Genomic DNA, 13138 nt, shown 5'->3' with positions numbered 1-13138 from the left:
TGGCCCATACTGGAAATCCACCTGCAGACCGTTCTGTGCAGAACCCGGGTCAGGCCTCTGCCTCATGGGTGTGCCCCTAACACCACTGCTTGGAGTTCCCTCTATCCAAGAGCTGAGAGTGCCACATGTCAGCGGTGAACTGACAACAAAATCAAGAGGAATCACTGAAGAAGGCATCACAGGAGAGCTGGATAATAACGTGTCCTGTGCAGCAGTGCTCTGCAGGTCAGCTCCCGGCCTGGTCAGCATCACCTGCTGCTTTCCCGTGGCGGTAGAATCCTGGCCTCGTCGTCTCTGACATGGAGATGACCTGGCTTTCTCACTTGCAACAGCGGAAGTTGGCCGCCTCCAAAGCCCACAGGGCTCCAGGTGCACCTGGCAGGTTGTGCTCCCAGATGCCCCAAGAAAACTTTTTTTAAAGGTTTAAAAAGATATAAAGTATTAGAATTAAGTGATGACAATTTTTTGAAGATGATATCAATATCTACTTGAAAAACACAAGGGAATAAACTACAAAGGAAGAAGTAAGAATCTGGAGTTTAGTAACAAAAGTTGATCAGGTCAGTCACAAAATATATCAAACACCAATAACTTCCTCATGTACCTACAATGACTAGTTTAAAAATGTAGTGGAAACATATCCTATTCATGATAGTGTGCACAAACACATGCAGACACGCACAGATGCGCATACTCAAAACCCTACAAAATTTCAGGAATAAATACAATGAAAACATGTATGAAGAATACTCTAAATCTTTTCTGAGGGTTATAAAAAGATAACTAAATAGATAGATACCATGTCCATTCATGGACATTAATTCTTTGCACTCCTTGCTTTAGTACATAGGCTTTGTAAAGCGTATAGAGCATGCTCAGAATATAGGCATGCAGTGGTTACTTGAAAGTAATTAAGAATTTTATCACTAGAATATTCACATTGTAATAAAGAGCCTGACCTCATTTGTGATGTCTGGCTGCTGACTTCTTTTTAAGCTTTGCTTTTCCTTTCTTATTTGGCTCCACATATGGACACGCTGATTAAGAAAGCCCATCCTGCACCTCCTTCTTTAACACCCCTGGGAAATGTAAGCCTCAAAAATCTCCATCCCACATAAATGGGAACTTTTCTTAGCCCCATCCCTTAACCACTACAAATGCCCAGCCCATTCACAGTGTTTTGCTCAAGCCAGCCTGGGCCTGCATGGGCCCACTCTGCTTTCCCCAGGAGTCCCTGTGTGAGTAGTAAACTTTTTCTCAAATTCTCTTGTTTTGTGAAGTGCCATCAGCCTGGACGTCCAAATGGGATAACCAAGACACTCAGATGAGGCAAAGTAATACGATTGGAAAAACTTAACTCCGTTTTTAAGGGCAATTTGAAATGTGAGAAAAAAATAATGAAATAGAACATTTGCAATCAAACATATCATTCAAACATTGTCTCTAGGTACACAGAATGGATATATTCCTTTAAAAAGTGCCACCGGGTTGAAAGTTTACAGGAGAAAAATATGCAAATATTCCCCCAAAACAGAAGTTCATAATTATCATGAAATCATTGTTTTGATTATAAATTTTCTAACAACATTTTACATATTGAATTGCTCCATAAGAAATACCTACATATTATAGTGTCTCTCTTTCCCTCCTACTGATACTTTCGCTAAATAAGTATCTCCTAAGCAACCTCCCAAACAATTATTCTGTCTTTGTGAGAGAGCTTCCAAAGAATGAATATATTCAGGTTCCTGCATCCTAGACAAACCATGAATTAATAAATTGGCAGGATCAGAACCATGTTCAACAACCTCCCTTGGATTCATACCTGCCAACTCCCTACATAGGTAGAGCTGGGGGATTTTGGCAACACCTTGAGCTTAGATTTGACTTACTCATTTTTCACTTGAAAAATCCTCCTCTGCCAATATATTCAATACATTTAATTCTCAAGCATTTCTGTTGATAAGAGCTTAAATTCTCATTAAAGTGATTCTTCTGCAAAGAGGATACAGTACCAAGAGGAAGATCCAGGCTTTTCTCCATTTGAAACATTCTTCCCTCTACTTCCTGGTTTTTGTACATCTAGCTCCCTTTTAATGTTAAGTTTTAGATTTTCGCTGGCATTTCTAAATACTTCATATTTCATTTGACTAGCTATTTCTCTAACTATTTCAGGAGAAAAAGGAAAACAAAAGAAAAAGGGTGCATAAAATGAAGACTATAAACTTCCAAATGGCTGTCTCCTTTGTGTAAAGGGTACAGGAGAAATTTGTTTGTTTTATTAATCATTTCATTTTAAATCCAAGAAGCTGTGCGAGACAAATGGAAAATGCCAGCGAGGATGACATGACAAAGAGGCTAATAAACTGCAGGATGCTTATACCTTTGAGAGGAGCTAAACAACATTATGGGAATGGAGCAGGTAGCTGAGCCAGAGCAGGTCACAGCCAGGCTAAATACCACATTGAAAGTGAAGAAGAAGAATGCCATCAAGTACCCCAAATAGTTCACAAATGCTGTAAAATATTAACTGTTTATGAATATTTTTGTTGTAAGGTAAATTAAAGATCATCACATCCAATGTCTTACCATGCATCATCTAACTGAAAAACACCTAGGTCTAGTGTTTATTTTTTTCAGTGGATGGTGTAGTTTAAAGAAAAAAAAATAATAACTTTTTGTATTTTGTGACAGGTACCAAAATAATTTGAGCACCTCTGACCCTAATGATATAATGAAAGTGCATTAAAATATTTCAACAACTAATTTTTTACCTGCATAAAATTTCCTTATAAATAAATAAGGGCTCCCTGTTTCACAGACGTATATGATTTTCTGACCTTGATTTTTTAAATATTTCATTTACCCATTACAGTGTTTTGTGCTTTGAATAGGCAGCAACATTAGTGAAAAAAAAATCCTACTAAAAGATATCTCATCACACAATGACTTATTGTTCTTCCTTGCATAAAAATTAGGAAGAGTGAAATGCTAGTCAGACTTGTGGTTGCCAAGGGGGAGGGGGTGTGGTGGAGGGATGGATTGGGAGTTTGGGATTAGCAGATGTAAACTATTATATATAGGATGAATAAACAATAAGATGCTGTTGTTTAGCACAGGGAACTATATTCAATATCCTGTGATAAACCATAATGGAAAAGAATATTAAAAAAGAATGTCTATATGTGTATAAGAGTCACCTTGCTGTACAGCAGAGATTGGCACAATAATGTAAATCAACTATACTTCATTAAAAAAATAAAATTAACAACAACAACACAAAAAACTAATGGATGAATAAATAAAAAAAAAAAGAAAAGAAATGCTAGTCAGAAATTACCTTCTTGATGGTCTCCAGCATGGAACGCCCTCCCTGCCAGGGCTTGGAGTTCTTTCTGATACATGACAAACTAGCCATGCTGTGCCACTTTCGGTCCTCCAGCTTCTTATGAAAAGCATTAGCAAGCAGAAGCACCGTGTCATATATGTAAAGGTTTGAAATCTGAAAAGACATTAGACAGTAATCATTAGAATCATTGATGCCAACCATCAAGAACAAGGAGAAAATCATCAGCTCAGTTGCTTCCGTTCATGTCATAGATGGTTGGTTTACTGGGTTATTTATTAAGCAGAAGGTTGCTTTTCTCATTTCCTGGGCAATTTTGTTATTGAGAATGAAGTCTTGTCTGATTGTATGCCTCAATTGTTTTTTCAGCTTATTTAGTTGTGAAAGAGAAGATAAAAAAGAGAAGTTTCGACAGAGCCAAGGCTGTTAGTGTCAGACCTTAGAAAATCACTAGTCCTTATTTCTTTCTGAGGAGGTAAGGATCTAAGGGCTTAAGACTGGAAGGGCAAACTGAACAATACGTTTTCTGAATATGTCAAGTTTTTGCATTCTGGTTATTCAGATGGAGAAATATCAACTTGATCTTACATAGAAGATGAGTGTCATAGGTGCAAAAAAAAAAAAGGAAGCAGACACCTGCCTGTACATTTGTGCCTCTGGAGATAAAGTAATGAAAAAAGTGAGAGGAAACAGCACCATTCATAAACATTACAATGATCAAGGGTCTATACAAAATTATATACATGTGCATTGCAATTAATTAACATGACAAATATCATAAGCTATTCACTGTGAATGTGTGTTTACATTAACTCTTTCTTCTTCTAATGTAATCATGTTATCTTCCCTCTATATAGATCTGAAATGAATTATACACATGTTTGATAAGCTGTATTGCACTCTTACGCTTAAGTCTTGCCAGAACCACTATCCTCACTGTTAATTACCGATGGTGTTTATTTTTCAAATAAATTAGAAACAATATTTTAAAAATACAGACACCAAGAGATATCCAAGGTCAATAACAGAGGTTAAATAATATAACAGTGTTATATTATTTCCTCTTTGAAGGAAAACTCTAATATAAAATTAAAAAATAAGAACTCAGCTATAAAAATTAAATCCATTTTAAGCATTTTAATTTTCTCAGATTTTTAAGAGTCTTGTTATCACATTTTTTTCCTGCAAATAAAGGGGACAGTACTTTGATTACCCTTTGCTTATAATTAATCATGAAGGAATCTTATGAAATTTTCTGTCCACATCACAGCATGGAAGTAAGCTTCAACTATTAGGATAATGAAAGTTTGATACTATGAACAACTGTTAATAAGCACTTCCTAACAGTGCCTTTTGAGTTTTCTTTCAAAACTAGGTAAATCTTTAACCATTCGTGCTTGTAGACCTTTCTTTAAACAGACTTTGAACACTCTTACGCACTAAGTGAAATTCCAGTTTGTTCTTCTTTTTTTTTTTTTAATTAATTATTTATTTATTTTTGGCTGTGTTGGGTCTTCGTTTCTGTGCGAGGGCTTTCTCTAGTTGCGGCAAGCGGGGGCCCCTCCTCATCGCGGTGCGCGGGCCTCTCACTGTCGCGGCCTCTCTTGTTGCGGAGCACAGGCTCCAGACGCGCAGGCTCAGTAGTTGTGGCTCACGGGCCTAGTTGCTCCGTGGCATGTGGGATCTTCCCAGACCAGGGCTCGAACCCGTGTCCCCTGCATTAGCAGGCAGATTCTCAACCACTGCGCCACCAGGGAAGCCCCCCAGTTTGTTCTTTATAAGGAAATATTAGGATAGGCTATTCTCATTGTCACCAACCCCTACCCACCTGCCCAGCCACCAGATAATTACTAGAGGGACTAGGAGGGATGGTGCGACTGGCAATGAATGAAGAGTGGGACTTGATGTTAAAAGTACCTGATGAATCAAACTTCATCTGAATTAGACTGTGAAGACCCGAAAGGTAAACCTAGACGAAACATGATGGATGAGTGAGCTGTACCCAAAAATCCAGAGCAAATCTTTTGATGATTTCTCAATAATATGCAATAATCTGGCCTTTTCTGACCTCTCCTGCGCCACTGCGTCAAACTCGCTTGCTCTTAGCAACCTAGCTTTACTTTGTTTCACCCTCTGACTGATTTCTTTAAGTGTGTAGATGAGACAGTTGTGGGAGCATCCTTTGATGTCTCTTTATCTTTCTCCATCTAGTTAACTTCCTCTCGTATTCAATTCACGGGTCACAAGCTGGGTGAATCCTATCCTGACAACTTCTCAGGATTCTCCCCACTCCCAGTCTAGGTGGGCAGTCCTCGTTTTATCTCCCATACCACTTTGTGCATACCTCTATTGAAGCATATCATAATGCTAAGATTTCTTAAACTCTGCTTTTCACACTAGAATATGGGTTCTTTCTGGACAAGGGCTCATATTGTACATATTGTTTCCCCTTTGTACTTTTGTTTCCCTTATTTTTTATTTCCTCTTGACTTAGCCTAGAGCCTAGCATATATTTGGTTTTTGATACACTGTTGTCAAGGAAAAGAAGTCAAAGAAAAGAAAGCCAAGTTTAACATCAGGTAGGTTTAACAGAAGTCAAGATAAGAGAGACCTGCCAACCTGGCTACCATCCAAACCTGACACTTCTTGTGGCACAGTCTCCTTTACACACCTTAAAGCACACACTTTAGCATCCATGATGGACTTAAAGTTGAGTGCTCTGTACTCAGTATGTGACAGGTGTTTTCAACAAATGACTACCTCTCCTCATTTCCCCACTACCTAAACTGCAGGATCAAAAGGGAGTGATGACATTCTCTGAGCTTTCTATAACCCCTTCTTTTACTTCTTTCTCAGACAAGTACCTATTCTCTTTTGAGGTTCGTGTTCGTTTCTACACCACATGTTACAGCCCCTTTCTGCCAGTATCTACTGACCTCTTGGTCACTCTTTATTCATGACTCATCCCTCACAGTGATCCCAAACTGCCTCCTTATATTGAAAAAAGGTCACTTCAATTTCTACACAGATGACCTTCACTTCTACTCTGGCCATGACCAACACAAATGACTATTTACTAGACCCAAATGAACAACTCCTCTAACATCTTAAACTCCAGTATCCCACCAGTCGACCAATCATTTTTCTCTACCTACTGTTACTACACTTGTTTTCTGACTTCATCAGGACCAACCTCCTCTACATGCCAACCTTTCAATATCTGACACCTCCTTTGTCTTGCCCTGAAACATCCTCTTTCCTTCAGTTGTTTGTCATCTGGTATAATTTCTAGGCTGCTCATCATCTCCGCATTCTTCCTCTGTCCTTCTCTTATTTTTCAGTGTTTCTGTCGAAAGTTGAGTACCCAGAACTAACACATTATTGCAGATGTGAGCTGACTAGGAGAAAGTAGTATAAGACGTTATCTCTCTTGATCTTAGCAAAATCCTTCTGACATAGAGACCAAGATTACATTAGAGTGGCTTGGAGCAAATATGACTTCTGCTATACTCCAATCAAGTTTGCCTTCATCTTAACAGCCTTAAACTGTCAAATCGGTTCTCATCCATCTAGACTGTCTGTAATCGACTTTGAACCTATACTTTATCTCTGTCATATTTCAATTTTTAGGCATATTACTCAGTGAATATTAACAACTTGAATCTTGATGATGTAACACAATGTAAGCTTTCTCTCCTAGCTTTATGCCATTTACAGATCTGATAGGCATACTTTATTCATTTTCATTTGTGTAGTTATAAACATTTTGAAAATATTAGGTCCAAGGACAGACTCTTTGGGTGCCCACAGAGAATTCCTTGCACTTCAAGAGTAGAATATTTATCAGCGTGGTTTGAATATTCCTCTAGTTCCATACTTCTCAAATTGAGTGTAAGAGAAGCTCTGGTGAAAAGTTGTAGGTATTAAAGTTACTCAAAGCTACAGAATACATCTGGGGCATGTTCTATGCTTATCAATTTGGAGAGAAAACAAAGTAATTTAACTGATAAATTATTTGAAATCTTACTTTTAATTTCAAAGAAACTCATATATTTTATAACTTTTAAAGATAATAATGAAACTTTAATACATTTTGAACTTTTAAAAAAATCTGAAGCCAGAGTGTTTACCACCTTCTGTTCTTAGGAGGCTTTGGTGAAAATGTTTGAATGACATCAACTTATTTAGACTTTTTAATGTCTTCCCATAAGGATTTCATAAGGAAATTTGTCAAACACTGCATTAAAATCAATATACAATAAATAGATTTATGACATTCTCCCAATCTAAAAAAATATTAAGGAGGACTTAGTCTGGCAGTGCTTGCTCTTAAGGAAGTCCTATTATCTTATTGGAAGTTCCCCAAACCATATATTTAATAATATATTCTACAATTTATCCAAATATTAATTTTAGTGTGTTAAACTCTGATTGTCAGATCTTTTTTCCTTCCTTTTGAAAATTGGGACAATTACCAATGTCTTGTACTTGGGTTCTCTTCTCAAGTACTTCTCTAGTATTTCTAAATTGCAATATTGTGATCATATCTACTGGTTTATTTACTGCTCTGAGCAATTATTTCTCAGGCCTCATTTTAGAGGAGCAAGGCATACTCTAACCATCTCCAAACCCCTGCTCCTTCTAAACCAGTGGTTTACTTTTCTTTTAATGACTTTAATCTTTCCAATTTGAGGACATTTTTTTTCCTAGATGGAGAAAACAGAAACAAAAGGATTTGAATATTTCTATTTTCCCTCCATTGGCAGCCAAGCTAACATTAGTTTCACCAAGCAGTAAATGGTTCACTTCCTTCTTGCTTCATATATTGCTAAAAACTCTGTTTCTAGCAAAAAGGTATCTTTAACATTTATTTTGCAACTTCAGCTAATCCTGGATTTTAGTCTTTCTGGCACAAATTTAAAGATTGAGGAAACATGTTTTTTGTTCTTTCTAAATCTTACTCCCCTTTCTATGTACACTGAAATGTGTAACAGCCTGGAGATCTCTACACGGGCTCACTGTACCCTCTTCTCCTCTGTTGTACTGATTATTGTGATTTTATAGCTAGGTTTCTATTTTTAGAGCTGACTTGAATCATATTTTCATAGATTTTTTCTGAGTTTGTTTTTTAACTGTACCCTGCTGATAAGATATAAGTCTGTCTGTGATCATTTTTATCTGCATTGTTTTTATGGACTCCAAGTTGAGAGGTCTGTTTTCCTAGGGAACCTGGAAGGGGGGGCTTCAAATTTTTAATAAGGGCTTTTCTTGTTGTTTTCTTTAACTTCAGTGAGATAAAATATGCACCAAGGCAAGCCTCTATATCAAATGTTCTTCCTTTAATGGGACATTTTAAATTCAAGAGCCCTGCATTTAGACACTTCATTATATAAATCTTCACATATAAAAGTTTCTGTCAGTTTTCCTTTTATATATTAAACATTTAGTCAAATTCTATTAAATATACTAGGGATGTTAAATGTAATACATGCACAAAGAAAAAGTAATCATCCTGTTTTCTTCTATCTGTGGGTTTGAGGGGAGTATGAGGAAGGTATAGGGCAGGAGGAGTGGTGCTTCCAGTACATCCTTAATTCATCAGATAGGTCTGGGAATATAAAGATAAATAAAATATTTGTTCCCTGATTTCAAGGAATTCATTAATTGAATCAGAAGGATTGTGCTGTTAGGCGAATGTGCTTTAAAATACTATATAGTGACTTTCTGCTTTCCCAATCTGTACATTTCCTACTACCTCTTTTGACAGGAACAGCCTTTAATATCCCATGATTTTCTAAATCAAAGTTCTTTCATGTTTTTCTCTATTTAAAATTCTATCATTTCCACATGAATTATATTCATGACCAATTAATATGAAAAGATGGGTCACTGGAAGTATGAAACTTAAACCTTGTTTAGGCTTGAGTAGCTTACTTTGACCCCTGCCTTCTTATCAATTACATTCAAATCCACAAATATTTACAAAGGTGCAAAGCACCATGGTAGATATGATGGGGGAAAGAAAAATAGACAAGTAGTTAATGTGATTTTTTGATGCCTGGTCCTGGAGAGAACCTATTCTAAAAGAGCTTAAAATGTAGTAGGAAAGTTCTATGGGCAATGATCCCAGAGCCAGCTGCCTGGTAAATACACATGGCTCATTACAATGGTAATAAGTATGAAGAAATGGTTAGATAAATGGTAATTTATCTAAAAAAATTCAAAGCTGACTAAAAATAGGGAAGCTGTGGAGTTATCTTTCAAACGAAGTAGTTTTGCCAAGTCGACTTATTTATCCAGTATTATTGGGAACGAACTAGTTCTCCTAGGATTATTTTCCCAACATCTTCAAACTAAACATCTCTAAGTACTAAAATGTTTTTGATATTAAACAGTTTGAAGGAATAGGTTGCTAAAATGTATCATTTTTTTTTAACCTATGAAATTGACCATGACTTTAATCTTTGTTGATATCTCAGGGATATTGTTTAAAAATTAACTAATATACTAGCAATATAATACAGTGGTACTCTTAGGAACTGCTTTATGATATAGAGTTGTTTTACAGGGAAAGTCCTGCTCCGATAGGATATCTGAATTAGTGTATCTTTTGATTTCTCTTTTCCTGTCTCTTGCCTAGCTAGAGTGCTTCTTATGGAGCCCTATTCTTGTTGATGCGCCTGCCTTTGTTAAACCTCCATCAGATTGACATATTGAGAACTCCAGTGCAAAGAGAAATAAAACAAAAAAATCTGATAGGATTTTCCTTAAGAAAAAGAAATAGGCTCCAGGTGAGTATTAAAAGGGCATTCTTATGAGTAAGCTTCAGGGACTTGGTGTTCTTTATTTTGCTGCTCAGAGATTGTATTCATCTACTCTCAAATTCTTTATTGTATTCTGAATAGCAAAGGTTTCAGCTATATCCCCTCTGAGTTGTATATAACTTTATAACACTACAGCATTTTTTGGATTTCTAAAATTTTTTTGGTGAAGTTCTTCCAATCGGAAATTAATCTTTAAAAAAGAATAAACTTCTATATCCTTGTTATGCCACAAAAGGCAAGCAAATTTATTAGCTTAATAATTTGGAGTTTGGCATTAGGGAGTATCAATCACAAATTCACCATGAGAAACGCTATCGATTTACTTGCTGAAAAGAAAAAAAACCTTTACTTATTATATTTTTATTAAACAAGTAGATATTTTGCTGTAATGAGGTCAAAATGATCAAAGACAGATTCATAGCACTCTCCCCATCAGACTTATGAAATTTCTGGAAGAGGAGAATAGTTCAGAAAATGGAAATGTGTACAATTCTGAGTGCAATGCCACTGGAAAAGCTCTCTCTACAACTGCCCAACAAAACATCCTTGAAGAAATATCCAGGGACTTAGACTATACCTCCATATTCTGAGCAAATGGATCCTTTGGATCACACAACGTTGAAGATATTCGATGGTTGCCACGGAAACATCGCTGACTTATATTCTGGGGGACTGGAAATGTCTGACGAATGATGGTTAACCTTCCAATTGACCTCCTTACAAGTTCCTGTACATCCACATCACTTATTTCCTATAAGATAAGAAATGGAAGAATTAGAAATGCTTTAATACAGTAACAGAAACATAAAACTATTAATGAGTTCTTATCTGGAAATGCTAAGAGATTCTGTTACTGTAATACATTTGCATAATGCTTAGCCCACATCCAAATGAAAGCAACAACACATGTTCATTAAAATAATCAACTCATTTGTAGTTGCTGTCTGTGCTTTAAACTATATGCATTTATGTATATAATTAATTAATACCTAAATAATTTCAAATGGAGCAACTGACTTAAACACATTTTATTAATAATAAGTTTATAACATGTTGAACACTTTAGAAAAATGTGTTGTCTAAACATTGGAAAACATCGCAAATAACTTGCTATTACACTTAATTATTCATTAATGGATTTCAAGGTACTTTGACTACCTAGGAAGATAGTTATAATGTAGGAATAATATATATTGTTCTTAGCAATGAAAAATGAGGTTCTTAAATAAGACAAGTAGAGAGAGAATGAGGAGATATTATTTTTTAAGACTTTTCCCAATTATTTCTTAGAACTACTGGTGATAACTCATACATTTCTCTTGGTAAAGAATAGATAAAACAAAGTGCTCACTAACTGCTGAATGGATAAGTTAGTATGTAATTGTGTTCTTAACATAAAGATGAATAATTCTGTTGATTAATGCAGTGTGAACTCCAGTGATGTTTATCCAAATTAATGCTAGTTTGTATATAAGCATTTACCGAACTCAAAGAAAAGCATTTTCTACTTCTTTCTCCCTGCCACCTCCCAATTCCAGACTTAAATTTTAAGATTTGACTCAATCATGGATGTAAAAGTAATAAAAATAACATAATATTTTCATAACATACATCTGTTCTAATTGAACATTATTCTAATTGGAATTAGAATAGGAGTGATCAGAATAAAATTTAGTTTTAATGCAGTCTTTACTTAGGTAGTTTGTGCTCCATGGTGTCCATTTGGAACCTTTTAAACCAATGAAGCCTTTGTAATTAACATATTATTGGTTTCAACAGATTCTTATGGCATCGGAAATAAAAAAATTGACACATGATACATTTTAGAATACAGTGAGCATTTCTCAGTTTTGTGTCAAAGAGTTATTACAGAATAATGAAAGAGAAAAAGATGATTTACAAGTGTAAATTTTCTTCTTTCCTTACTAGGCTAATCACATATTATTCTTTCTTATAGCATATATTAGCTTTAAAATTCATCTTTTATTTATGATCTTTATAAAATATAGATTTCTCTAAAAATAAAATAACACCTGCCATCAGCTATATCCAGTGTAATATCCTGGATTTCCAGTCGATTAATCCTTAATGTACCATAAAAAAATTATTTTTCTCAGTTTAAAATGCCATCTTTTTCTTTAGTGTGTGTCATTTCACTGGCCCCCAAAATTTCTGTCTGGCAAAAAGCAGGTCACTTTTTAAGTCTCTGTCATCTACTCACAAAATAAAATTAAACGGTGTCTGTCAACTTCATTTTAAGCCTGAAATTTAACTAGAAAACTTTCAAAATTAATTATTATTGCTATTCAATGTCTTTACATTTTTTAAAATTTCATATTGTGCAGATGGGAATTTTCATTCAAAAAGACAGTGAAAAATTCTACCACTCTTCGCATAATATTGACTAAGTTGTGTTATATACATGGTCTTTTTTTCTTTAGCGATACTAAGATTTATCAACATTTTGTCAAACAGCACCATTTCTACATGCTCCACCCATGGTGAACTACAAATCAGCACATTAGAATAAAAATTTACATTTATTAAGACCCTACTATATTTTGGGCAAAATACTAAGTACTTAACCTATTATCTCATTTTCTGCTAAAAACTACATTCTGATTCAGATACTGTCATTCTCATTTATAAATAAGGAACCAAGAAGATTCCAAGCTCTTCATTCAAAATACCCTTTATTCATAGTATGAATTTATAAATGTCATCAAAAGAGACAGTCTCTGAAGTAATTACACAAGAAATCCATTTTTCCTTACAGGAATTATTTAGATTAATATGCATAAGTGATAGGAATTAAAACTATAAAGATATATTATTCTAGCATTTAATAGTCTGATGATTCTATAAGAAATGATAAAGTCATCTGTCATGAGCCAAAGTCTTTAAAAGGACTATTTTTTTTTTTTTTTATAGCTACTTTATTTATTTATTTTTTTGGCTGTGTTGGGTC

General features: G+C 35.2%; 1 protein-coding gene across 1 annotated transcript in view; it reads right to left on the bottom strand.

Annotated features, from left to right (window-relative positions):
- Positions 1-13138, bottom strand: part of GRID2 (glutamate ionotropic receptor delta type subunit 2) — a 1394429-nt gene that overhangs the window by 532520 nt on the left and 848771 nt on the right. Inside the window, exons 6-7 of the mRNA XM_036853844.1 lie at positions 10748-10921; positions 3341-3502 (exon numbers count right to left, since the gene is read on the bottom strand). Of these exons, the coding sequence (XP_036709739.1) occupies positions 3341-3502; positions 10748-10921 (336 nt within the window). The remainder of the gene's footprint in view (positions 1-3340; positions 3503-10747; positions 10922-13138) is intronic.

Source organism: Balaenoptera musculus, chromosome 5, assembly GCF_009873245.2.
Source record: "Balaenoptera musculus isolate JJ_BM4_2016_0621 chromosome 5, mBalMus1.pri.v3, whole genome shotgun sequence".
NCBI lineage: Eukaryota > Metazoa > Chordata > Mammalia > Artiodactyla > Balaenopteridae > Balaenoptera > Balaenoptera musculus.
This window is presented reverse-complemented; position numbering and strand designations above follow the sequence as displayed.